The sequence below is a fragment of the Ochotona curzoniae genome, unplaced genomic scaffold, assembly GCF_017591425.1.
Source record: "Ochotona curzoniae isolate NIBS_2020 unplaced genomic scaffold, NIBS_Ocur_1.0 contig_4895, whole genome shotgun sequence".
Lineage (NCBI taxonomy): Eukaryota > Metazoa > Chordata > Mammalia > Lagomorpha > Ochotonidae > Ochotona > Ochotona curzoniae.
Window position 1 is genome coordinate 1,124,083 of NW_024466413.1, and position 27,959 is coordinate 1,152,041.

The window sequence follows — 27,959 nt, forward strand, 5'->3', positions numbered from 1 at the left end:
GAATATCTGGTGCATTAAGATTCCTTGTCTCATCTGATTTCTCCCTTTGCTTTAGCCCTGGTAGAAAGATCCCAAGTCATTGATCCCAGTAGTAAAATAAAGAAATTGGGGATTGTGGAACTTAAATAATTTGTTTAGGGGTGACACAGAGAAGCAATGTCAATTGGGCATGACCTAGTCTATAAGAATTACAAAATCCTATTTCTTTCTAAAAATATAAAAATGTATATGAGGGGGACAAATTTCATGCACTTCATATATACTACTTAAAGAGCATAATGAGACATCCCACCCCACCCTTTCTCTCTCATTCCCGCATCCCTTCCCACTTCTTTCCTTTTTTCTTATAACTTTACAACTACACAATTTGAATTTACTTTATAATCACAAGCTTAACCCTGTGCTAAATAAAGAATTCAATGAATACTAAGTAGAAAAACTACTTTCCCTCAAGAGTGTACACCATGGCCATAAGAAATATCAAATCTGAAAATGTCAGTTTTCATTATTATTTTCGTGTTCTCTAGAAAATATATTCATATTATTTTCATATTCTCTAGAATAATCACCACAATGGGAAAACATTACGAGTGTCTTTTTGAGATCATCTTATTTCACTAAGCAGAATGATCTCTAATTGCATCCGTTTTGTTGCAAAAGAAATCTTATGATATTGATAATATGATATTGATCTTATGCTCTTATGATATTGATGGCTGAGGAGTATTCTGCAGTGTGTCTTTACCACAATTTCTCCATCCAATCATCAGCTGATAGACATTTAGACATCCATATCTTAGCTGCCAAAAGTTGAGTGGCTATAGACATGGTGGTACAAACAACTCTATTATATGTTGACTTTATATTCTTTGGGTAAATTCCCAGGAGTGGATTATTTGTGTCATAGAGTAAATCTCTTTTCAGATTTTTCAGGAATCTTTGTACCATCTTCCACAGTAGTTATACTAGTTTACATTTCCATGAACAGTGTATTAGAGAAAGTTTTTTTTCTTTGTTTTTGTTTCTTTTTTTTTTTTTTTTTCCATCCTTGCCGGTATCTGTTGCTTTAGGATTTTTGGTTGTTAGCCATTCTAACTGGTGTAATGTTAAATTACATTGCAGTTACCATTTGTATTTCCTTGACAACTAGTCAATCTGAGCACTTTGTCGTGTATCTGTTAGCTATTTGTATTTCATCCATTGAAAAATGCCTGTTCATGTCTCTTGCCCATTTCCTAGCTGGATTATGTGTTTTGTTTTAGTTGAATTCCTTGAACTCCCTGTATCTCTAAGATATTAATCTTTTATTAAACTCTAGTTTGAAAATATGCTCTTTTATTCTGTTTCTTATTTACTTGATTGAGTGTTTCCTTTGCTGTGCAGAAAATTCTTACATTGATGTAATTCCATTTGTCCATTTTTTGCTTTTGTTGCCTATGCTTCTGGGGTCTTATCCAAGAAAACTTTGCCTATACCAATTCTTTTGCCATGTTTTCTGTGTTTCCAATTAGTAGTTTGATGATTTCAGGTTTAAGGTTTAGATCCCTGATTCATTGTGACTACTTTTTTGATAAGGGTCTAGGATAGGTATCCTGTTTTATACTTCGATATGCAGAAATTCAGTTTCCCCAATCCTGTTTGTTGAAGAGATTGTTCATTTTGCAGGAAATGAACTTGTCTCATTTGCAAAGATAAGTTGATTGGAGTTTTGGTATGGTGACATCTCCAGCTCTATTTTTCTTACTTTAGGATTGCTTTAGCTACTTGGGATCTTCTGTGATTCATTTGAGTTTTAGGCTTGTTTTTCCAGATCTGAGAAAAATATTTTTGGTATCGTTGATTGGGATCACATTTACTATGTAAATTGTATTGGCAATTGTATTGGGTAGTATGGACATTTAGATGAGATTAATATTTCCAATCTATGAATGTAAAAGATTTTTTTTTCATTTTCTTGTATCTTCCATTTCTTTTGTTGTTCTTGTTTTTAAAGATTTATGTATTTTTTTTTTATTGGAAAGGCAGATTTACAGAGAGAAGGAGAGACAGAAAGAAAGATTTTCTATCTGCTGGTTCACAACCCCAAGTAGCCACAATGGCCAGAGCTGAGCCAATCTGAAGCCAGAAGTCTCCTGGATTCTTCTGACTTCTTCCAGGTTTCCCACATGAGTATAGAGTCTCCAGGCTTTGGGTTATTCTCTGCTACTTTTCCAGGCCACCAGAAAGAATCTGGTTGAGAAATGGAGCATCTGAGACAAGAACCAGCACCCATATGGGATCCTGGCCCATGTAAGGCGAGGATTTAGCCACCGAGCCATTGTGCCAGGCCCATATCTTTCATTTCTTTCTGTAATTTTTGTAAGGTTCATTGTAGAAATTTTTGGTTAAATTTATCTCAAGGCATTTAAACATTTTCTGTAGCAATTGTGAGCGAAATTGATCTTACAAAGTCTTTCTCAGCCATGGCATTGTTTATATATGCAAATACTATTGATTTTTGCCTGTTGGTTTTATATCCTGAAACTTTGGCAAACTCTAATGGGTTCCAATTTAAAAATTTCTTAGCAAAATACTAATTAACCAAATCAAGCACCACATCAAAATGATTATTCAATTGGACCAAATGGAATTTATTCCTGATATGCAGTGATGATCAATAGATACCAATCAATAAATGTGAAACATTACTTTAATGAAGCTGTTAAAAATATCTTTGATATATTTAGGATGCTAAATATGTCATTCTATCACTTTCTATACCTACAATGTCACATTAGAGTTAAATAGCAGAATGATGAACTTGTGGATGTTGCTGAAGGACTTTACTATTATAATAATTAGGGTAAACAGAGGGGAGTGGAAATTCCTGAGCCTATGGAAATGTATCATGAAGAATAAAAAGTTTAAAAAATTAAAAGTACAAAACAAACCATTGAAGAATCAAAGCAAATAATTATCTCTATAGATACAGAGAAAGCATTTGATAAAGTACAAACATCCTTTCATGATAAAACATAAACCTAAGCAAACTGAGTACAGAAGGAATATATCTCATTATAATCAAGGCACTATATGACAAACCCACAGCCAGCACCATATTGAATGTGGATAAGATGGATGCATTTCTATGTACTAGGACCTGAGTCACACAAAGGTGTCTGCTGATATAAACCATTACTGTTGAATTCTGGAACTTCCAGTGAGAGCCATTAGACAAGTGAAAGAATTCAAGACATACAGACGGGAAAGGAGGATGTTAAATTATTCCTGTTTGCAGATGACATGGTCTCTTATAAAGTAGCATCCTATTTCAAAGCTATCACGAACATCCAGATGCCCAATGAACTATCTGAATTCTTATACAAAGGGTCCCTTAGCAGGGTTTTGTCCTCCTCAGACAAGGACAAGGCCCAGTGGATTCCACTTAAGTTCCAAAGCATTGGATGCAAGCATTCATTTGAAACCTTCCAGGTCAGTGTTCTTTTTGCCACACCACCCTGCCACACTGAGAGGGATAGTCAAAGCGGAGTGTGGGGGATTGAGTGATAACAGCCCACATCTCTTTGCAGGGTTATCACCTCAACACTTTTGAAGCAGGATGTATAAAATAGAAAATGTTGTACAGGCAACTTTCTATCAGATCTCAAAGAGTGAAGGATTTTCTCAGAAAATAATGGACTGTTTGCCTGAGGAGACCAAGATGTGAAGCCTCAATATGAAATCATAGTATTCCTAGGCACTGAGCTGCATCAAACAGTAATTTGAGTCTGTCCTGGAACCCACAGCAAGCTGTGGCTGTCTCGACGCTGTCCATGGTACTGATACTTGTCCTAACTGTCAAATCAGCGTAGACGGCAAGCTTGCTTAGGTAAGCACTGGAGTCTCAGCTTTTTGTTTTTTTGTTTTTTTAAACAAACATTTCAAGATGGTAAATAGTCATAAATGATATACACAAACCTAAACATTTTCATTTCTACTGTATTTTGAATTAAACTATCTGTTAATCTTTTTAAAACATGTATTTGAATTTCAGAGAGAGACCAAGAGCATTAGTGAAAAAGTGGAAGATCAAGATCCACCATCAACTTGCTCTCTCCCTAAGTGCCCTTAGCATACAAGTCTTGTCTAGGCAAAATCCAGCAACTGCATCTTTGTGTCTCTTGTGACAGGGTCCACAGTACAGGAACTATCCACCACCTGCCCATTGCACTGGCAGAGGCTGAATAAATGTGGAGGCGCGACTCTATTCTAGAACCTCTGATGAGATTCATGTTGTCCCAGCACTCACTACACTACTTGTCAATCTCTTTGACATAGGATGAAGGCCTGTATTTTGATCTTGGGTTCCCTGAATGCAGTCGCTTGCTGCTGTTTTTGTTGCACAATGAAATATGCCCATTTATTTGCTGTCATTCTACTTTGAAAATAGCTTGAGAATGTAACACCTTTGAGGATGACTACAGATTTCTAGATTAAGGTTTTTTCCCTAATTCTTTCTCTGTGTGTGGGGGCAGAGCTTCTCTTTTCATTAAATATATTTGAAGTGTAGCATGATGTTTCATACCTTTATCTTTTGCTTTTTAAGTATTTTATGTAAAGCACCCTTTAAAAATTAAAAAATGAATGCTAACTGTACCTGTCTGTGATGCACAGTGTAACTTTTCAGTATGTGTGCTGTGGAGAATACATACTTGTAAAATCAGAATGACCCACATGTTCCTCGGTGTGTCGGTACTTTTTCATTAGAGTCTTGGGCTCTTCTATATGATTTAAAAACATGTAACAGGGTATTGTGAGCTATAGTTACCTCACTGTGACCTGTGACTTTAGGCACTCCTACCTGACACCAATTCAGTCTCCATAACTCAGCTCCCAGAATTCCAGCCTCCCTCCCAGTGTCTGCTAATTAGTATTCCACATTCAGATCAAGTATATTTTGGTTTCCGTATGTAAGTAAGACCACGTGTGCTATATTTCTTTCTGTATCTTTCTGTGTGTGTCTCATTTCATTTTACGTAAGGTTATCCAGTTTCATCCATTTTGTACAAATGACAGGATTTCATTCATGTTTATGGTTCGATAGTATTTTGTTATGTGCATTAACCCTATTTTCTTTATCCATTCATCCAGTGGTGATTCAATGTTTCGGTTGTTTTCGACCATGCTGCAGTAAACATGGTGATGCAAATATCTCTTTCTTATAATGATTTCATTTCTTCTGGTTAGATAACCAAAAGTGTGACTGCTGAATCATATGGTAGTTGTATTTTGGATTTTTTAAATAAGCTCCTTACTTCTTTCCGTAATGCTGAGCTAATTTACTTTCCATCCAGCAGTGAATAAGGGCTTTCTTCCTTCAAATCCTTGATGACATTTGTCGTTTTGTTTTTTCGACGATAACCATCCTAACTTGAGTGGGATGGCACCTCGTTGTGATTTTTATTTGAAGTTCCCCAGAGATAGGGATGTTGAGCTTTTTTGTTTCATACACTAATTGGCAATTTGTGTTTTTTGAGAAATGTCTATTTAGATCTTTCGCTCACTTTACTGAACTGTGTGGTTTGGCTTTGCTTTGAAGAATCCTGAATATTCTGTTAGATGCATGCATTCTTTTAGATGCAAATAGTTTCTTTTGTTCTGCTAGTTGTCTCTACCTGGCAGGTTGTTTTCTTTGTTGTATAGAAGCTTCTTGGTTTGGTAGGATTACATTTGTTGGATTTTGCCTCTGCTCCCTGTGCTTCTGGGGTTTTGTCCTTTGCATTTTTGTACCAGTTTCTTAAAATACTTTCTGTGATTTCTTCTAGCAAGTTCACAGTTTTAGATCTTAGATTTATGTCTTAGATTTATCTTGAGTTGATTTTTACATAAGGCAAGGCACGAGGATCTAATTTCTTTCTTGAACTATGTATCCAGTTTTGCCAGTACCATTTACTGAGAAAATGTCCTGTCTTCAGTATATGTCCCTGGCAATTTCTTCAAAAGTCAGTTGGTTGAATACACATGGGTTCCCTGTTTCTGTTCTGTTCCATTGATCTCTGTGTTGGTTTTTATGCTGTTTTGTTTACTCTAAAGACAGATATTAATAATGCAATGCTCAACAAAATGGCAATGCATTCTTTACAAAAATAAAAGAAACAATTCTAAAATCCAAATGGAATCACAAGAGACTGAGAATAGCCGACGTAATCCTGAGAAGGAAAAAAAGAATGAATAAAGCTAGGTAGTGTTGGACGTGTGGCACAGAGATTCAGACACCCATTTCCCACACCAGACTACATACCGACCTTTAGTTTCTGCTGATGTGTATCTGCTAGTACAGAGCCTGGGAGTCAGCAGTGTTGACCACATAGTTGGGTCCTTGCCAGCCCTGTGGAGATCTTGATTGAATTTCCATGTTCCAGTCTTGCCCTCAGTATAGTCTCAACCATTGCAGGCATTTTATGGAATTAACCAGTAGATTGGAGCTCTCTCTCAAATCAGTCAGTCCATTTAATCCGAGGTACCATGATATTCAATGGGAAAGGACACTACAGAGCTCATTTTCTGTTATCAAGCTGTTATATAATGAAAATTTAAACATTTGGTATCTTAAGTATCCATTATGAATGCCTCTCATTTTCTTTAGGTAGGGGAAAAAACCCTCAATTGTTGAGGTTCTATGAAGTTTAAATGATATTTAATAAAAAAGAATGCGTTGGGTAGCCTGATTAGGCTGTGTTTATACGGTAACATGAAATCTGCTTGCATTTGACATAAATATCAGCTATGTTTGGGTTTTATCTTTTTTAATTTTTAATTTTTATTTTTATGGTACCGATTCATAGTGTTTGGGATTTCCCTTCCCCCTCCCCAAATTTCCTCCTCCCTACTGATTTTCCCCATATTATTACAATTATCTTTAAAAAATATGTATTTTTGAAAGGTAGAATTACAGAGATTTTTTATCTGCTGCTTAATTCCATATTTGTGGGGCTTGTCCAAGACAAAGAGCCTGAAACTTCATCTGGGTCTCACATGTGGATGCAAGGATCTGCTTGTCCAGGCATGTTAGCGGGGAGCTAGATTGGAAAAGGAGCTGCGGGGGCATGAACTGGAGCCATGGGACACCAATTGCCAGCAGCAGCTTAACCTATCACATCTCAGTGCTGGCCTTTTGCCTCTCTCTCTCTCTGCCTTTCTTTTAAGATGATAAAACCATGCCTTTAAGAATTATTTATTTGGTGTTACTTGTGGATTCAAATGGCATGAAAAACCCGGCACAAGTATCGCTCCCAGAGGCAACACTGGTAGCAGTGGTAAAGTTGTCAGAACTTCTGAACAGTCACGGTGGAGACCTGGAGAGGCATAAAATCATTCATTCTGATATAAAAAGCTCTGGTTTAAAGTTATCCATGTCTCTGATGAATGCAGTGGGAAATGAACCATTAATGAATTTGGCCAAGTGGTCTTTCAAAACATCACGTCCATTTCATTGGGGTACTTGCCATGAATGTTCGTGAAGAGTTTAAAAAACTCTGAACAAATAAAAATAAGGAGACCACAGGTTGTGCATGGCCTGGGCCAGGTCTACACATATGTCCAGTTTTGCAGGCTCAATACCTCAAGGTGCTGTGGCTGGGTCTGTGCAGACAGGGGACTCACAATGCCAGAGTCTGGGGACAGGTGCAGGTTTGTAGCTGACACTGGTCTTGTGGACACCAAATCCATCTGCCTCTTCTTCTTTTTTTTTTAAGATTTATTTATTTTTATTACAAAGAGAGGAGGAGAGATAGAGAGGAAGATCTTCCGTCCGATGATTCACTCCCCAAGTGAGTTCAACAGCCAGTGCTGTGCTGATCCGAAGCCAGGAGTCAGGAACTTCTTCCATGTCTCCCACATGGGTGCAGGGTCCCAAGGCATTGGGCTGTCCTGGACTGCTTTCCCAGGCCACAAGCAGGGAGCTGGATGGAAAGTGGAGCTGCTTGGATTAGAACCGGTGCCCATATGGGATCCCAGGGCGTTCAAGGTGAGAACTTTAGCCGCTAGGCCACACTGCTGGACCCCATCAGCCTCTTCTTACTGATCTTCCAGTCACTAATTTCCCTAAGCGCAAGGGTCAGAGTGAGTCCTGACCCCATGTGAACTCCAGCAGAGTCATGCTCTATGCCTCCGCACTGTGCCTTGCTAGGAAGCTGGGAGGTCCCTGGTCTGTCCAGCCGGGACTCCTCCCAGCAGGCACAGGCAGTCTGGGCAAGGGCAGTTGTTCTGGAGAAACTGATCAAGACTGTTTCACAGTGTTCTAATGGCTTGCCTCTTGCAGGGGAACGAAGGACCTCCTGGCCCCCCAGGCCCGCCCGGGATCCCTGGAATCCCTGTAAGTAACAGCTTTGGTTTATTTGTGTGTGTGTGCATGTTAGCTTGTTTACAGTCGAGTTTTCTTGTACAGAAAAAAGTAGACAAAAATACATCCCTTCTTGTAAAAGCAACAGAATTGTAGCTCTCACATAAACTTAGCAGAAGAATTGCACATTAACAGCCAACGCCAAATAAAATATATTGGTTGTTGCTTATTTAAATGTTTCTCTCTTTCACATCTGTTCACACACACATTCGTAGCTGTTGGCTATAATTAAGTATTTACACCCTACTATTAAATGTGCATAAATTTTACTTACAGTATGTTCAATGAATGCATAATGTATAGGATCATTCTCTTGATTTATACATTTTATTTTAAAAGGAAACTATGCAAAAAAAGTTGGCTTTTTTCATTTCTTCATGATGCCCGACCCCTCCCGAAACACCCTGAAAAGTGGGGTTTGCTTGTCAGAGTGTGGTAGTGCCCGAGAGTCTTCATAATTACTGCCAAACTACCAAGACCAATATTAACTCCCAAGAAGTACACTGATACAGCTCTGCTTTTATTGAGAGCTGACCGTGGACCAGGCAGGGGCAGGAAAGCCTGTTGTGTGTCTGTGTTGCAGCTTAAAATCTGTGCTCTGTGGTGCTGATGTAGCTGTCCTTACTAGAGGTGCAGGAAGTGGAGTGCTGCCAAGTGAAAACACGTCGCTGTGACGTACAGGCAGCAAGGGGAATGGAAAGTCCGTGTCTTTCTCAGACCGTTCCGTATGTCATGCCCAGGCCTCCCCGGCATCTTCTCAAGCCAGTTTCTTTCTACTCGCACAGACCGAGCATCCATTGTGCTTCCAGTCCCAGTGCGTGGGTCTCCCCGCTCCCTACGTGTCACTCTGTGGCTGCCTTTTTCCTTTTGCATAGCTCTTTAACCTTCTTTGCAGGTCCCACGCATGGAAACACACACACACAAATTCCAATGTTAAGTGTTTTCAAGAAATCCATGCATTTGTCTTTCCTTGCCAATGCCTGCAGCACCTGGAAACAGGCTGAGCAGTGTGTGGTCTATCCAGCTCTCCCTGGTAGGGAGCAGGAACCCAGTTATTTGAGCTGTGGCTCACTGCATTCCAGGGTTTGCAGTAGCAGGGCACTGGGATTGGAAATAGAGTCTGAATTTGAGCTCAGGCATTCCAATATGGGATGAAGGTGTCCCGGGGGGCATCGTCAACACTGACAAAGATCTGTCCTGGAGTAAAGGGTTTAATTTAAAAGAGGATCGATACTGCCAGGCCTCAAAGGCAGTGCAGCCCTCGTCTTATTTGGTGTTCATACTGTTATGCTGGGACCGTCGCTCATCCAGAGCTGCAGGTACACAATGAGCACTCAGGCAGGCCCGTCAAATTAGATCCCTGTCCGTAATGACATGCCCTTCAGCCAAGGTGCTGACATGAAGAGCTCTGGTGGGAAAAACCACACTAATTTCATTAGTGACTGTGGTGTTAAGGACAGCGGCGTTTTCCTCCCACACTTGCAGGTGATACCTGTTTTGATGCATTGCAGAGGAAGCCTGGATGCCAAGCCACCCAGTGACTGCCAGGCCAGTTCATCTCTGCAGGAGGAAAAAGGCATGGAGGTCTCAGGGTGTGACTGATGTGCCCCAGACCCTGTGCCTGGCAGGTGCAGGCAGGATCCAACCTGGCTCTGTGGGACCTAACTTCCTCTCTGCCTTGCCTTACTGCTTTTGTTCCCCAAGACCTGGGGCCAGGTGGCCCAAGATGAGAACCAAAGTCCTTCATGTAGTTATCTTCTCCATCTCTAGACTCTTGGGGAAATGATTATTTCCTAGATACACGCTAGTGTTTTATGGTCCTTTGAGCTAGGAGCTTGGCCAGTGCAGCGTGTCTACTTGTTTCTGTGCAGTTTAATTTGGTGGAAAGAAACACAAACATGTTTTATAGCCCAGACATAGCCCCGGTTATCATTCCCTGTTTCCTAATGTATCTGTCCCGTGTGCTGTGCTCAGGGCTTGCACCTGTTGGCAATTTCCTCATCTTCATCACACCTTCATCTCCCTCACTGTCTATGTCAGGAAAGGCCAGAATGGGGCCCCTAGCCCCAAGAGTCTATTTAAGCTTAGTCATGATAATAAGTTGAGATGCATTCTCTCTCTTACTGTGTACCAGGCTCTGAGAACCACAGTGGAATCAGAGGCAAGGAAGAGAACCAAGAAATCAGCACTGCTCTGTCTGTTGACAAGTTCCTTACCCGCTAGCATCGTACTGCACGTAGCTGCAAGAGTCTCATATTCTCTCATTCCCTCCCTCCCTCTTTTGCAGGGAGAAGAAGGCAAAGAAGGCAGAGATGGAAAACCAGGCCCTCCTGGAGAGCCGGTAGGGGTTTCTGAGCTTCCTGGCTTGCATGCCGAGCCTCATTATTATTCATTGATGGAGTCTCTGGGGAGAGGAGCTTCTGGGAGGCAGATGCAGTGGCAGTTGTTTCCTGTGTGTGAGTCCAAACTCACTCACTTCTCCCAGCAACTCTGCAGGGTGAATATATATACTAGCCCAGTTTTAGGGCAGAAAGAGTTGAAATGGCGAGCCCAAAACCAGGGCTGGGCATGTAATGGGACAGGAACCTGCACCCCGAGTTCCTGTCCATCTTTGCACCTGTTTTATTGCCTCCTGCTGCCTCCCTTTGGGGAGGGAGGGATGCCAGGGAGGCGAGCATGGCTAGTGGTAGACAACTGAGATCCACTGAAAACTGGGGTGGTGCCTGCCAGCTCCAAACCGGAGTGGTGCCTGCCAGCTCTGAGTCCCGAGTTTTCCCTTTGGTTCTTTTGACTTGGGTGTCCCGAGTTGCTTTTTGTGTGTTTTTGTCTTTTTCTTGACTATCAGTTGCCCAGGGACCAAAGGCTCATCAGGATATAGTTGTGCATACAGACTGACTGTTGGAGGCTGTGGGGCATGTCTGAAGAACCATGGCTGTGACCTCCCAGTTGCCTTCCCTGAGCTTGGCCAGTCCTTCTTTCCTGGGGTTATGATTCTGTGGTGGGGATGGTTCTGCAATTCCTGGCAGCACGTTTGTCTTTGCAAGCCTCCCTCCTAGACACTGCACCTGGAGGGCGAGGAGGGCCAGGAGGGCCAGGAGGGCGAGGAGGGCCAGGAGGGCGAGGAGGGCCAGGAGGGCCAGGAGGGTGGTGCTCCTGGCTTAGAAGGCTGTATTCTGCAAACACCACCAGTATAGCCCAGTGAAGTGATGGTTTATGCATTCTGCTCAATGGGAGGCAGCTGGCAGAAACCATAGGAAAAAATCCGTGGAAAATGAGGCAGAGACTTGAAATTTTAAAATATAGATGATTGTTCAATGGAAATGTCCCATGCACCCACAGACTATATGCTGGCTCTGCTGCTGTCCTGGGTTTTGGTCCTGGAGTTCATCCGCGAGCCTCGGCCTTCTTTTCCGCTGGCTTACCTGAGTTGCTGGAGGACCAGAGGAGGTGGAGAGTTTGCTAGCTACATCAGGCTTGTCTGTTAATTACTTTGTAACTTCCCTTTCCCAACTGCCCTACTTTTAACTCCTGATGCAGTCACAATTGCAGAGGCCTTGGAGCTGCTGCCTGGAATTACATAAATGTTTCCGCAGAGAGGTTTATGTTCCATTTAATTTGTTTGGTCGTCAGCTATTATGACTCATTCTGAATCCTGGGAAACTTGCTGAAAGCACCTTCTTGATGATTTTTTTTTTTTACATTGGTTGCCAGATGCTGAAAACAAAGCTTACTGCAGGATGGGGAGAAGGAGCTTTCACTCGTGGAAGTGGGAGGCTCTTTCTGGCTGAAGGTGGACAGCAGCTGGGCTGTGGGGTGGGCAATAAAGCAGCAAGGGGCAAGGAGTGCAGGGAGTGTGACAGCAGGCTGGCAGCTGTTGTGTGTGCATCTAGGGCCTAGGGGCTTGAGCATGTTCTTTACTCTGATTTCATCCTTGCAAAACTCTCATCACCTCAGCGCTCCTGTGGCTGCAGGTGTGGAAACTAAGGCAAAGAGAGAGACCCATTGCTTGGCCAGGCTCACCACACAGCTGGGCCATGAAGCTTGTTTCAGGCACGTGTCCCAGCAGAGATTCCAGAGCTCAGAACTCAGAGCAGGGGCTTAGCCTTCCTGCAGGATGTCCCAGGAGGCTGGTGTTTATGCATGGGACCACTGAGGACATTGGTCCCATCCATGTGTCTAATGAGTGCCCATTTCTAGATGCGACCCGTGTTAGGTGCTGAGTGTTGCTGCTAGAGGACCAGGCCTCATGTTGGGTGAGGTATGAAGACAGGGCAGGGTGGTGACACCCCTTCTCCCCCACATGGGGCTGGAGGGGTCCTTTTCAGAGTTATCCAGTTAGTTCATTCTAGGATGTCATTGCGTTGCTGTCCTAAAGTTTTAGCACTCTGAGCTGTTTGGGAATAAAGTAGCACAGGAATGGATAGAATCGGGGCACCCTAAAAGTCTCCCGAAAGATCTGGATGCAAGTGGATATCTGGGAGCTGTTCCACAGAGAGAAGGAAGTCCCAATAGCCAGGCTTGAAGCTGTGATCTCAGGAGGCTGCTGGGAGCACCTGGAGGCTGGGAGCACCTGGAGGCTGGGAGCACCCTGAGAATCTGTGACATCTGCACCTGGAATTTCCCCATCCCCATCCAAGCCAGAGCCAGATGGGGCTGTGGACCTCTGTGACACACACCTGGGAGGGATGAGCCTCTAGAGTGTGCAGAAGATGACGAGGCTGAGCCAGGCAGGGAAATGATGCCCAGGAACACACAGCTAGACATGGCAGAGTGGGATGGAGAGAAGCAGCAATACCCTTGGAAATCGGAGCTCTACTTTACCCTTCTCTGTAATTTTTCCTCCAAACCCAAGGATGTCGCTTTCTCTCTTGCCAACCCTATAACAGACCCCAAATGGCCCTCAAGGTTTATAAGTCAGGGAAATGAGAGGCACAGTGTGTATATGACAATCACAGTGTCCTCTGGAGAGAGGATGGCATCTGCCTGTGCCACCACCACACTGCACTTTCACTTCTCTACACTGCACCCCACCCCGCCCCATTTCTGACCACTGTGTCCATTCTCAGGCTGCTCCCGAGCTGTCATTGGTTCTCCACATGCCTTGGTTCTGTTCAGGTCAGTGCCAGGCTGTAGGCAGGAAGGGGATTTGAAAAGGAAGACGGTCCCCATAACTTCTATGGATGGCAAGCTTGGTCAGGCAGAGGCTGGGTGAACCGCAGTTCTCCCTTCTGGCAGGTGCAGCTGCTGATTGGAAAAGAGCATCCACCGGGGTAGAACTAGCAGCTAAGATGCTGCCTGGCTTAGCCCTGTAGTAACTCAGTAAAAAATGTAATTTCTTTGATCCTCAGCAGCACCACTGGTAAGGTGCCATGGTTATAGTTAATAGCTACCTTGGGGTGTTTTTGTGAGCTGGGATACAGTCATTCATAACGAAGGAGGCCCGGTAATTCCCCATCCGGAGCACATCACTTCTGACAGTGAAAAGGAGTCTGATGAATAATTAATGTGGAGGGGAACCTGGGTAACCAGCATCACCACAGGACAGACAGGAACATTATAGGCTTGAGCACAGGAAGATGAGATCTGTGTGGAAGGAAATGAACTGAGGAACAGGGGCTGGCAGGATGCCCTGGCATGGGCTGCTGGGCACAGACACTAAGAGCTGCAGGAAACCAGCACTGGAAAGAGTGTGCGACTGTCATCCTTCAGCCCTTCTTTTCTTCCTGATTCACAGGGCAAAGCAGGAGAGCCAGGTCTGCCAGGACCAGAGGGTACTCCAGGCCCACCTGTAAGTCTGCCCAGTGCTGCCCACAGAACAGGGCTGGGCGGTCACTAGGATCATGCTGGTGGGGGGAGGGGCTGCCTGGCACTGTCTGGCCTGAGGGTGGGTGCCAGTGAAGGGGGCGCTGGGAGGCCCTGTCCTTCACCACAGGGGTGTTTGTGTGTAATCCACCATGTCACATGCCACCACCCTGAATTCCAAACATTGCCACTGGGCCCCAGAGATGCGTTGTCCTTATCCCTCGTGTTAGGATGGTCATGGGTTTTGCCCAGATAATAGGATCTGAAACTGAGGTTTAATTTTGCATTAGTACCGCTTTCAGTGCTGAATTTCCCTTGTTCAGCAGTCATAAAAGTTACTCCCTTTCAGTGTCTAACAAGAATAGCAATGGCAGTAATAATAAGGCAGAATAACAGAGTAGAGACACTTCCGATTCTATCACACAGGCAGAGCTGTTAATATTCTGGTATATTTTCTAGTAATTTTTTTATATGTGAAATCTAGCATCTGTATTATTACTATTTGTGCTTATATGCACACACATGTATATATACACTCATGGAGTGAGAGAGATGCATACAAATACCTTTTTGCATAAAATTGAACTCGTCTTTCTTTCAAGGTTATCATAGTTTCTTGCTAAATGTTCTACTTCTCTATAATTTCACAATTGTTCATATAATGTCTTATATTATTTTTGGAAAAGAATAGATGTTTCATGAAAATCCTAAAACCCAATTATCAGGAAGAGGTAGCAGATGAAAATGCTAGTTCTATTTCCTCAATGTCATTATTCTTTAAGAAAAATCAATAACTCATATTCAGTGAGGACCTAAAACACAAAAAAATCAATATTCCTTCTTCTAAATTCCCTTGTAGTTCATCTAACAACAACCTCCTCACAAAAAAAGGAAAAATCTTGAGAATGTGGAATATTACTCTCCATAGGAAGTAAAGCACAGAATTAATCATCAATTTTGAAAAAAGAAAAACATTTTTAGAGAGAGAAAGGGAGGAGAGTGAGTAAGTGAGCTCGCAGTCAGTGGTTCTGTCCCCCAAATGCCCATTCTAGCTGGGACTGGGGCAGGCAAAGCCGGAAACCAGGAGCTCCATCTGCCTGCTGTGTGGGTGGCTGAGGTCCAGGCCCTGGAGTCATCACCCCGACTCTCAGGAGACATACACATGAGCAGGCAGGTGGAGTCAGAAGCAGAGCCTGGATGCAAAACAGGCACCCTGCTATGGAATGCCAGCCACCTAGGTGGCAGTCCTAACTGGTATAGCAAAATACAGCTCCCATTAACTGCTTTTAAAATGCAATTCCTGCTTACTGGAAAGAGAGACACAGAGGATTCCTTCCGGCTTTGGAGACCATTTGCTTGGGCCTGCGTGGAGGCAGGGCCTGGCTCTGAACCTGGATTGGCAGAAAGGGAGGGAGGTTACTCACACAGTGCTTGTGGCTGGCATCCCAGGCTTCAGTGCCAAGCTTCAAAGGAACAGCATGGGCTTTGGCAGAGACCAACCTTTGAGACCTTGATCCCTAAGGGAACCTTCCTGAACCACTCACTGTTCCCTCTTCTATGCAGTGGAAATCACAACAGCTCCAACTTCCCAAGGGTTGGTTGCCAGGACCTGAAGCCCACTGAGTGCCTGGTATACTTTGGTTATAGGAACAGCATCGGGAAGAGGCTCCTTGGGGTGCAAGTGCTCACACGGTGGCCTGGCTCAAGGCTCTTACTATCCCTGCAGGGTCTTTATTGGCTTTTGGAGGTCAGGAAAGCAAGTGAGGTCATGAGGCTGAACCAGAGCTTGGAGGAGAGAGCCAGCTGACAACTGGTCTTGGACCCCAGGGGCTGTTTGGCCACCAACTGCTGCCTCCCAGCTCAAGTGTGAAAATGGAGAGAGGAGATGGAACTGTGCCATCCATCAGACTGTGCCTGAACCATGGCTCCATTTTTAACTTCTGTGTGAAAGACCTGTGCCCCAAATGCTTTGTCTGTACACTGGGGCATTGTGGTGCTGAGCTGAGAGCCCCTGGGACAGGTACAGCATGCCACAGTTAAAGTATCTGCTTTCTCCTTCCCCACCATTCCTTCCTTCCCATTTGTCCCTGGCAGTCAGGCTCAGCCTGCTGTGGCTGGTAGCAAACAGAGAAGTCAGGGTGAATCAAGGGAGACATGTATGTGTTGGGGAGAAGGAGAGAGGATGCAGCAGGGTCCTCTTCCACAGGGCCCCACTGGCTTGTTCTGCAGTGCGCTGACCCTATCCTCCCCCTCTAGGGCTTCAAGGGACACACGGGCGATTCAGGTCCTCCTGGTCCACGGGTAAGTGCACATATTTCCTTGGAGGTCAACCTGGGTGTCACAGGTGGCACTTCTAGAGAACTCATAGGGCCTGCAGGTGGGGCGGTCCTGTGAGGCCAGGCCTGTTGCTAGGCTGATTTTACCGAAGGCAAGCTGAGATTCAGAGAATGTGAGAGGATTTCCCAAGTTTTTAAGTGGAAGTCATCAGCTTTGTCCCAGTTGGGAAGACACCAGGGACCCTTTCTTATCCTTTAACTCAACCTCAGGGATGAGTAGCTCCGAGTCCTATATATGCTTAGACAGCCAGGACGTGGTTGAGGAATAGAAAAAAAAAATCCAAGGGCCTGTGGACAGGGAGGTGGAATCCTGGCTGGTTTTCTTGATCCTTTGTGTGGTGTTCTTTCCTGCCTGATTTACTCACACAGGCTCTCACAGGTGGCCTTGGGTGCAGGAAGACCCCAGCTTGGGGCCAGGGCTCTGCAGCAGAGGCTGTCATACTCCAACGGGTGCTTTCTGGTGGGTGGTGCTGAGGGTCTCTCAGGTGTTCCTGGGGCTAAGGCAACCTCTTTCCTAACAGCAGCTTTCTGTTTGCAGGGTGAGCCTGGTACCGCAGGGCCCCCTGGCCGGGAAGGGTTACCAGGAAAAGATGTAAGTGTGGCCTTGTGGGGCTGGAAAGTCACACATAGGCTGAACCATGGGGGTTGGTGGCAACTCAAAAACACACACAGGACCATCACAGAATGAATTCCTCCTAGCGGTCAGTGCCTGGACCTCACAGTGGTCAAGAGGTTTTTCTGGATCAGACATAATTTGTTAGCCTTGAAGTTGGCCTGGATTTTCTGCCTCTTGTCCTCCTCAGAGCTGAAAGCCATCACGCACCCCTGCCTCATGGCATCGTGCGTCACACGCTCCCACAGCTCCTGCTTTTGTCTTGGGGCTTCAATGTGGCAGGGAGAGATCCTAGCCCCAGAGATGATCATAACTTGCTCATGGTCACACAGTCAGACCTTCGCAGCTGTGCATACCCCTGGGGGACAGCAGTGTGCTGGGTCTGGTAGGGCTTCCCATCGTGGGGGGCTGCAGTGTGGCCTCCTGGGTGTAGACACTTGGACTAAAGCTTGGCCACTGTGGCCTAAGGCTCCTCATGGCCCCCTGCCCCCTGCATCTGTCGGGACACTCCTGAGGTAGACTGCTCCCCCGCGGCCCTCGCTGTTCCCAGAATACATCAGCTCTGAGTAATCGACTCTTCCTGTTAAGAGGGTTGTGGGAGAAGACCTGGCTCATTCAGCTGTGTTTCCTTAGCCTTAGAATCCATTTTACAAGCCAGTCCAGGTTGTAGATCAGCACTCCCTACTCCCAGCTAAATGAGGGGAGCACTCCCAGTCCAGCCCCAAAGGGCAGTCTTGAATCTAAACAGCAGTGTGATGATCTGGTGGAGCCCATCATCCTCACTTCAATGTCAGGAATTCCACAGACAGAAATCAGGCGGAATCAGCTCCTCGGGCAGGTCAGGATGGAACTGGGATAGGAGCCTGCATCCCACATGGTGGGCAGTGCCCCCTTCCCATCATCATTATCTTCTGACTCTTCATTTTAAAAATCCATTTTTTTAGCATGTTTGCCAGCTTGGTTGCTTTAGGAGCATGTCCCAGCTTCTGTTTGTTCACTCATTCAATAAGATCCAACCTATGCTACAGCAGGGGTGATGGGAAGACTGGGCAAGACGGTGGATTCTCACCACTGTGCAAACTGGAGGGTGCTATGCACAGTGGCATTGGAGACTCAGGAAAGGATGTTTCCAGGCTGCTGTCCAGTTGAGTCAGGAAGAGAACTTAAAAATAACATCTCTTTTCTTATTTCTGCATGGAGTCCTGCATGGAATCCCAGCAAAATATGTGAAAACCAGAAAATAAATTTGGGGCTTCCAGGCACTTCCTCAGCTATCCAAAGGGAGTTTGCTCAGATTTGGGACAACTAGTGATTCTCCATGAAATATCATAGGTGCAGTTTGTTTATTCTCTTGGGTCCCTTGGTGAAGTTTGGTCCATTTCAAGAGGTGTATTGTTATCAACTTCATCTCTGACTGTTATGATATGACCCCTCTCTGTCTGTTCCAGGGCGATACTGGACCTGTCGGACCACAGGGGCCACAAGGACTGAGGGGCTTACCGGTGAGTTTTGCTTGCAGACTGCATGACTCCTCAGGGTTGTCCCATGGTGAGGTAGGTTTGGTTCACCCTGGTGCAGCTGAATGGGATTTCAAGAACAGCATTAGTCAACAAAGAGCTTTGCCATCAGGCTGTCTTCTAGGGCCACCATGGGGCCACATGCAAGCTAGTCAGGGCCTTCCCATGGGGCCTGCTCCAGCTTTTGGCTGTTTGAAGCATTGGTCTTGGTTGTAGGGCTGCTGTGACAGGAGCACAGATGGAGTGGCCTAAACCACAGAAATATGGCTGATGCTAAAGCTGGCAGGGAGATTCTGCCCTGTGCTCTCCTTAGCTCCTGGAGTTTTCTGGCTGTCCTTGGCCTGCAGAAGCAGCACCCCAATCTCCTTCACCTGCACAAGGGGTATCTCTGGGTGCCTTTGTCTCCAAGCTGCACCTTATTATAAGGACCCCAGTTGTGTTGGGAGAGGGGCCCATCCTGTCAGTCTGAGCTAGCCTTAACTAATTGTGTCTATGAAGACCTCATTTCCAAAGATACCATTCTAGTAAAGATTCATTTATTTATTTGAAAAGCAGAATAAACAGAGAAAGGCAAGAGATTTTCCATCCACTAGTTTGTTCCCCAAATGGCCACAATGCCCTTGGTTAGGCTGGGGCAATGCCAGGAGCCAGTAACTCCATCCTGGTCTCCTTATGTGGGTGGCAGGGACTCAAGAACTTGGGTATCTTCCACTGCTTTCCCATGTACATTAACAGGAAAATAGCAAATAAGGTCCCATTCTGAGTTACTGAGTGATACAATTTGACTCTATGGATTTTAAGAGGGACACGGTTCAAGCCCTGACACTCTGTGTGGTTGATCAGTATTCTGGATAATACTGTTTCCTGCCCTTGAACCTAGGGTGCTCCTTCTGTCTAAGATGAAGTCTTGAGTGCATGTGTGAGAAGGTGGAAGGAAGGCATTCAAGAAGCTAGTGCTGTATTGGGGGAAAGCAGGTGCTGCCTGGTTTAATCCCAGGGCCCACCCCTGAGAGGCTGTGTTGATCATCCTAAATGTGGCCCACACTGATGATAAAAGGGATTGTGTAGGACTGAATGAGAAAAAAAGAAGTAAGCAAATTCCTCCCTCCTTGCCACCATAGTCCCACAGTGCAGAGAGAGCTGCTGCTAGTAGCATTTTGTACACAGTTCAGGATGTTCCAGAACACCTACGAGACTCTGCGCAATCGATATTTTACCCAGCACTGTGCCAGTTGCAGTGTGCTTGTTTTGCATGGCTTTGTGTATGTTTTTTCTAATTTTCCTGAATGAATAGTGGAATACATAAATGACTTGGTTCCTCAAGTCAAGGCTATGCAGCTGGTAAGAGCTGTCGGAAGGATCTGAACCCAGGACTCTGGGACTCTATATAAGGTGTTCCCTATTCCACATTGGGTATTAATCGTGTGCTTTGTCTTTCTGATCTTGTGGGAGGCAAAGTGTATGATTCGAATGCCACACCTTTTCAGACCTCAGCAGGTGAAGCCATGTTCTCCAGATACGACCCCTGCCTCTCAAAGTGGCCTGCCTTCTCAGAGGGGGTGCAGGCACTGGTTCTTAGGGTGCTCAGATGTATTACTTATCTGTCACACAGGCATGCAAACAGTACATAAACATATGTGTATGGCTTGGCAGCTGTGTTAAAATCATTCCAATGCAGTGGCTAGGATAAACAGCCTACAGTGTCAGTGAGGAAGGAAGTGGTGATGACTGAGAAGAGGGGCGCTGTGTGAAGTGGCGGGGCCCGCTCCATCAGGGCTTCTGCACCCCCACTTGGGAGCAAACCCTCTGGCATGGTTCCCGCTTTGCCCTTCACCGTCCTGAAAACTAGGTGAGTTTTTTTTTTTTCCTCCTCTTGTGGTTATTTGGTACAAAGACCCAGTTGGCAGTACAGTAGAACTATGTTGATTTATTGTCCTTTTCAAAATAGCTAGCAGGGAAGTTTTTGAATGTTTTTAGCGCAGAAAAATGAATAATGTCTGTCATGATAGATATGCTGATTGCACTGATCTGATCAGTACACATTCATTGAAATGATCTGATGTACTCTATAAGTGTGTACAACTCCTATGTGTCAATTGAAAGTAAACCTTGTTGGGGCTTTTAACTGACCGGATCTTTACTCTGTTAGACCTATCTTCAGACCATAGAAGGTCTCCCCAAGAGGCCACTGAACTTATCTGGACAATAGGACACGGAACTTTATGCTAGGCATGTGTTTGCAAGCAATGAATCTCAACTGAACTTGATCTATGGTTATGCAACAAGGTGGAGGAATCCACCATGGGGGGAGGGGTGTGGGAGGGGTGGGGGGAATCCCCAGCGCCTATGGAGCTGTACTACATAATACAATGTAAGCAACAATAATAATAATAAAAAAAAAACATAGGGGTGGCATTTGCCTAGAAGTTAAGGCACCCACCGAGAAGTCCACCTCTCATAGCGAAGGACCCGGCTTTCTATACCATGTCTTTGCTCCTAACTTCAGCTTCTTGCTGATGGAACCCCTGGGATGGCTCAAGTGCCTGCCACCAGTGGGAGAGCCCTGGGTAAGCTTCCCACTTTGTGCCTGGCCCAGTCTGTATCATTGTGAGTATTTGGGGAAATAATCTAATAGCCAGAAGCACAATTTCTAATTTTGCTTTCTAATAAATAAAAAGTTACACTTTAAACACACCATATGTGAAAATCTGTAGTCACAGGGGTGGGGACAGTGGATCTAGAGATCCGTTGTTAGCCACTAAGCTCCAAGAATATGGAGCATGTGCACAAGGGATGCGTTCTCTGTGCCTGTGAGCCACGTGCTAGGGTTGTGCATCTCTGCAGGTAGAAATAGAACCACACAGCAAGGAAGTAGCAGAGCCAGGCTTGGTCTGTTGCAGGCTAGCTGCAGAGTCTGCAGCCCAAGCACCTTCCCTGGGCCTGTGTGCAGGTTCCTTGCTAAGGAGACCAACCGGAGGCAGGAGGCTTATAGCAGGACCATAGAGTTGGGAAAGGGAGTGGAGCCTCTGTTCCTGAGCCACATGGAATCCAAAGGACTCCAAATGTGGAGAGGGACATGGAGAGTGGCTCCGTGGCCTGGGAAGGCACCACATCCTGGCCTTGGTAGGTGGCCTGGGCCACCCACCTGCTGTACCCTTCAGCCTGTATTGGTGCCATGTGTCAGTGTGTCTTAGCCTCTGCCCTGCCAAGGAAGGGAGGAGCAGAGCAGGAGGAGAGAAGCGATTTTCATAGGGAAACTTTCAAGTGTGTATTTTTAGAGGGACGCAGATGGGTGGGGGGTGGAGCATCATGCAGCATGCACTGCTCAGCTGAGCATGAAAGGCAGTTGACAGAGACCAACTCACTGCTCCCGTTCAGCCCCTGGTCATTCTGCAAGCCTGGGCAGGTCCCGCTTATGCTCTGCCTCAGCTTCCTCTTCTGTAACGAGGGATAAAGCCATCTACTGCGTGGCTCCTTGGAGCATGTGGTCAGCTGAGGCCAGGGAATCACCCACAATCACAAGGCACTTTTATAACAAAGATTTCTTTCTATTTGAAAGACTTATTTACAGAGAGGACACACACACACACACACACACACACACACACATCTCCCATCTGCTGTTTCACTCCCCAGATGGCTGCAGTCACTGAAGCTGAGCCAATCTGAAGCTTCTTCCAGTTCTCCCACTTGGGTGCAGGGGCCCAGACCTGGGCCATCCTCTCCTGTTTTCCTAGGACATAAGCAGGGAGCTGGATGGGAAGTGGAATATCCAGGACATAAACTGCTGCCCATGCAGGATGCTGGCCCTACAGGCAAAAGATTAGGCTATTGAGCCCCTGCACTGGCCTCATTCACAAGACACTTTTTAGGCACCAGACACAAGCCATCTCTCTATTTTTAAGTCACTAACCCATTAGTCATGTCCTTGATGAGGGAAAAAGCAGGAGAGGAAGGTGTTTAATATTGTGATGTTTGCTAGGGAGGCGAGCTTTCTCTGGTCCTTGCCTAGCTCCGGCTCTGGGTCCCCACCCTCTCTTGCGATGACCATTAGGATCACTCCAGAAACCCCTAAAAACAAATGAACAAACATACAAACAAAAAAACCTAGAATGAACAGACAACTGAAGGAAAGCTTAGAATCAGACATGAAAGGGTCAGTGTGAATTCAGTTATACCTCACTAGGTGGGACACAAAGATTAGTTACGCCTCACTGGGGTATTGGGGATTTCTCTGCACATCCCTCCAAAAAAAAAATGTTCTGTACCTAAACTGGTGACACATGTCTTGCTAGAGTTATAAGCCAGTTCAGACCATCTGAAAAACAACTAAGTTCAGCAAAATCATGCTTCAACACTATAAACAGCTAAATACTAAAATAAAAATAGACGAGACAGCTGAATAGTAATCTATAGCCATTTTGAGGTGTATGGAATTCAGTTGAATATAAACCAAAAATTGAAATGTCTATGAAGAAGTCACAGGATGTAGTTAAGAACCTGCATTTTCCTATTAACATATTGTTAATCAATACCATGCCAATTAATGCCATAATGTTGTAAATTGTTGTTGATGTTATGTCGGGGCTTTTAATTGACTGGGATGATACTTTGCTGGCTTTACCTTCAGACCAGAGATGGTCTCACCAACAAATTGTTGAACCCACTAGGATAATAAGACGCTGGACTTTATGCTTTGGTAAATACTTCCAATGAAAGAACCTCAACTGAATTTGAACTGTGGTAATGCAGCAAGGTGGAGAAATCCACCATGGGGATGGGGTTCAGGGAGGGGTAGGGGGAATCCCAGTACCCATAATACTGTGTCACATAATGCAATTAATAAAAAAATATATATTTTCTTAAAAAAATATTGTGATGTTTGTCATGTGAGCAGTGAGTGATTAAATGCATGAGAAACCCTTAGCAAAAACACAGCTCATGCCCAACTACTTCTGGCTGGAGCTAGCCTGGCACTGGCTCTACAGATAAGCAGTGTTACGGCCTCCTCGTGAGTGAAGGGTGAACACAGAGTGTTAAGAATGCATCAGGAGCATCACCGAGAGCCAGAGAGCCCCAGTGAACCTGGCATTGTGCTGGATGTTGGGAGTGTGAAGAGACAACGCAGAACCTGCTCTTGTGTTACCTCTGGAGCGGACAAAGTCCAGGAAGGCTCAGCGGCCAATGAGAACGTGTGGGGCTCATCCTGGGGAAGTGACACTGTGAGTTTTAGTCTCAGTAGGAATTAGCCTCATCCTGAAAGGCTGTGTCTGGGTGCATCCTGATTTTTTACTATTTATCAAAATTACAAATGAGGACAAAACATTCATCAAATCAGAGAATATTAAGACCGCAAGGGTCAGCCCCAGAATCACCATTGAATAGAACTTCTACCTGATAGCTGTGTGTCTCTGCACAAGCCACGTTGCTTCTCCAGGTCTCAGCAATTTCATCTGTTACATGGGGAAGAGAAGATGCCTCCCATGAAGGAGTAAAGGGAGAGGAGCATGTGGTCTTGCTTCCTAAACCGAGAACAAGGTGGTGACGGAGCTGTTGTTTGTAGGTTGGTTGCAGTAGATGCTTGTTCCCTCGGACAGCACTGGAGCTGAAGGGTGAAGTCATGCATTAGTCACCACTGCCTAGTGAGCTTGAGTTGTGCACACCTGAGGGCTGATTTCATGTGCTAATGTTGTGGATGTTACTATGATCAAGTTACAAGTGCCTTTTACAAGTTGAGAAAAGTCTTTAGAGATGCAATGGTTTACTGAGCTGCAGTGAGATGAGTGGTCGATTCTGTGTGACACCAGACATGGTTCGGAAGCTCCTGGGTCCACCCTCCTGCTTCGCTGTACCCTTCAAGGAGACCTGACAGAATTATGCTTCTGTTTCTTCCACCAGGGAAAGAATGGATCACCTGGCTCTCCAGGAGACCCTGGACCTCCAGGAAGCCCAGTAAGTACTTAGTGGCTGCGATGTGATGGCCACACAGCCCGCAGGATCTCATCACCGTGTCCAGTCTATCCTTGGAGGTATTGAATGGTAGAAATGGGCTGGAGGTGAGAGAACCCTAGGAGGCACCTCCTAAAGGTTAAGGTACACCTGACACTGTGTCTGTGGCCAACCATCTCAGACCAGTGTAAATGCTAAAACAGACATGGAATACCAGGGTTCTTTAAAAGGTTAATAGAAAGTGAACATATGGGTCCCCTTTGGTGCAAAAACCAAGTTGAAATCCATGTATCTTTTCGTTTGTTTTATATAGGATTCAATTTCAAATCTTAGGAAAAAAATCTACACAAATTTTTTTTGCACCAGAACAAACTTATTCTGTAATTCCATTTTCCATGAGCATTCAGGAGATGCCCTGAAACATTGCGCAGAAGGTATTTCATATGTTGCAGGGTTGGAAGCATAGACTCAGGCAGAGCAACTGTGACCAACTGAGAGGGCAGGGCAGGTTGCAGCAGATGGAGGTGGAGTAAGAGATGAGGGCACAGCAAGGATCAGTAATGGAAAGAGGTTGAGGTGCCAAGCAGCCGTCGTTGGGGAGAGGATTCAGGATTTGGGGTTCAGGCTTGGTCAGGGGCAGATCTGGTGAGGAAGAGAAAGCTGTGGTGTGTTCTAGTATTGCACACGGAAAAGCCTGGCCACTAATGTCCCCCAAGCCCAGTCTTATTATCATGTTACTTTTCTTATAATAAGTTTATTTGTTTTTGATAGTGTTTACATGATTGAGGAGGATGTATACCCATGTGGACCACTGATTAGGGTGGAGAGGGCCAAGGCATGGGAGAAGGTGGGTGAGATAAAAGTGAATGGGATCATAGCTTCCAGTTTTTTGTTCCTTCCTGCATCTGGGGGAATAGGAGAGAGAAGGGGAGAGGGTGGCCCCAGCAGCCTAACTGCATTAGTACCTGAGGGTGGGGAATGGGTACTTGATATCATTCCCAGGTCCCCAGTGTGGAACATCTTCTGAAGGTTCTGCTTAAGTGGTTTTGATAGCTCTGACATGTTGTTCATTCCGTTGCCCCCAAGGTTGAGGAAATCCTTTAACTGACATAGTTCACTCTCGAATCTCCACTCACCCACATACTTGCTGTCAAACTTGGTTGGGAAAGCTGGTGATTTGTTCTGCCAAAGTACTTGATGTCCCCTGCAGGCCTCAGTGGTCAGTTATGCCCTCCATATGCATCTACAACACAACTTCAGCAACCAAGGAGGCTTTGTTTTGACATATGCACTCCATGGTCAGACCACAGATCTTGTGATTTTCCCTGTGGTTGGACTTTTACATCCAGTAGTCCAGTTGGGGGACTCCCCAAAGAAACCTTATCAGAGGTGACCCCAGACCTGATTCCTGTGTGTGCCAGCCAATGCAAGAACTGGTTCAGTCTGTCAGCCATATCATACCACAAATACACACACACTGGTGGTTGCAGTCACCCAGTTAGTTCTGTGCCCGGCCCTATCTCATACAAGCTGACAGATGCTGTGGGTTAATTCACCCTGCCCACCACACATCCAACCTTCACACACACCAGTGGGAACTGAAGCCTAGTCAGAGTGACCCCCAACCCCACCAGGCCAGCCCCAGTTCCTGAGCATGCTGGTATGTGCAACAGACTGCTGTGGTCTGTTGTGCATCCAGTTCGGCTTATACGCATCAATGGGTGCTGCAGCCTAGCTCAACCTGACGAACTCCACTATGCAGCCCACACTTATGCTGGCTTTTTCCGTGAACTTGTTGAAGCTTTCTTATAGGGAAATGCTTGAAAGCTACACACGCATTGTCGGAGTTCTTTCCCATTTTTGCTGTTGTGCTTTGAGTGGAAGGCCATTGCTGTCCCTGGGGATACCACCTATCTTTCTTCCTTGTCCACAATAGTGCTGCCAGTGGCATATCTCCCCACAATAGGAAGGGGGGATCTTATTTCCTCTATTGTGTGACCATCTCAGGCCTTTGGAGTTCCAAGGGGTCATGAGGCTTTGGAATCTGCTGGTGTTGGTACTTGACAAACTCATTCTCTGTTTTCCCTTCTTAGGGCCAGAAGGGAAGCAAAGGAGAAAATGGAAGCCCAGGTCTGCCTGGCTTCCTGGGTCCTCGTGGGCCTCCGGTAAGCAGAGAACTTGGGTGGAGCCCCAGTTACGATTGCTACACACAGCACCTTCTTGGCCACTTTCTGGGTCCTCAGGTCCATGGCACAGGACAGGATGCTCTGATGTGGGGTCAGAGTGCATCCTAATTTAGGAGAGAGTGGACGAAGGCTCAGAGGTCACCCCACCCCATGAGACCTTGGGAAAACTTTCTAACCAATCTGTGCCTTAGCTGCCTCTTCATTCAGATAGGAGTAACAATCAACTGTACCTCAATGAGGATGCAATGAAACAAGCGCATAAGGGGAGTAGCCATGGGGCTGGCCATTGCAGGTGCTCAGTGGTGAATGTGATGGATTGGTGGTGGTGGTGATGACCTTGGGACTTGAAGGCTCCTATGACATTGCTGTAAAGGTGAGCCAGTGTGGGCCGCACCGTTGGAAGCTGTCTGTGATCTTTTCAAGGCCACCTGGGAAATTTGTGCTCCAGCTAGTGCTAGTCTTTGTCTCCTGGCTGGAAGACTTGAGACGGAGAAGCTGTGCTGGGTGTGGGAGTACAGGAGCTGAGGGGTTGAAACATTTCCAAATGAAGGCTGTGCTGTGTTCTGTGTGCTCCAGTTTACACCTTAGGTGGGTGACTGGTGAGTGCCGTGCCCCCTCTCGGCTGCCACTGTTTGTAACTCCCCAGGGTGGAGAGCTCATCTCCATTCCCTTCTGCCAGCCAAGGCCAGCCTATAGCATGTAGTAGCTCTCTGACTACTGCCCACCACGCTACCCTAGCCCCACGTGGCTGTGTAGCCATTTTAACCTAAGTGCACTTCACTCAGCTGCTCCTCCAGTAAAGACCAGGGTCTTGGGCAGGTGTTTGGCTCAGCAATTCCATGTCCCATATCACAGTCTCTGGGTTTGATTCCCAGCTGCAGCTCATGGCAAGGCAGCAGATGATAGTTCAGGTACTGGAGTCCAACCACTCATATTGAAGATTGCGCCAGAGTTCCTGGTTTTAGCTTCCAGTGCAGGGCTTTTTTAAGCATTTGGGGATTGAAGCAGTAGGTGGGGGATATCTCTTTTTTGTACTCCACATGCGGGAGCCTGCTTCTCAAGGTTGCCCTTGTGCCTGCAGATGGTGTGTAGCAGCAGCATCCCAATCTGTCCCGTCGGCACAGAGACCAGGACCCAAGCTTCCCTTTTCCACAGTGCCCATTATTGCCCCTTGAC

General features: G+C 45.7%; 1 protein-coding gene across 1 annotated transcript in view; it reads left to right on the top strand.

Annotated features, from left to right (window-relative positions):
* The window catches only part of COL22A1 (collagen type XXII alpha 1 chain), a 199,795-nt gene that overhangs the window by 158,984 nt on the left and 12,852 nt on the right, over positions 1-27,959 (top strand). Inside the window, exons 50-57 of the mRNA XM_040988507.1 lie at positions 8,300-8,353; positions 10,668-10,721; positions 14,115-14,168; positions 16,439-16,483; positions 17,057-17,110; positions 18,580-18,633; positions 24,547-24,600; positions 26,691-26,762. Coding sequence (XP_040844441.1) covers positions 8,300-8,353; positions 10,668-10,721; positions 14,115-14,168; positions 16,439-16,483; positions 17,057-17,110; positions 18,580-18,633; positions 24,547-24,600; positions 26,691-26,762 — 441 coding nt within the window. The remainder of the gene's footprint in view (positions 1-8,299; positions 8,354-10,667; positions 10,722-14,114; positions 14,169-16,438; positions 16,484-17,056; positions 17,111-18,579; positions 18,634-24,546; positions 24,601-26,690; positions 26,763-27,959) is intronic.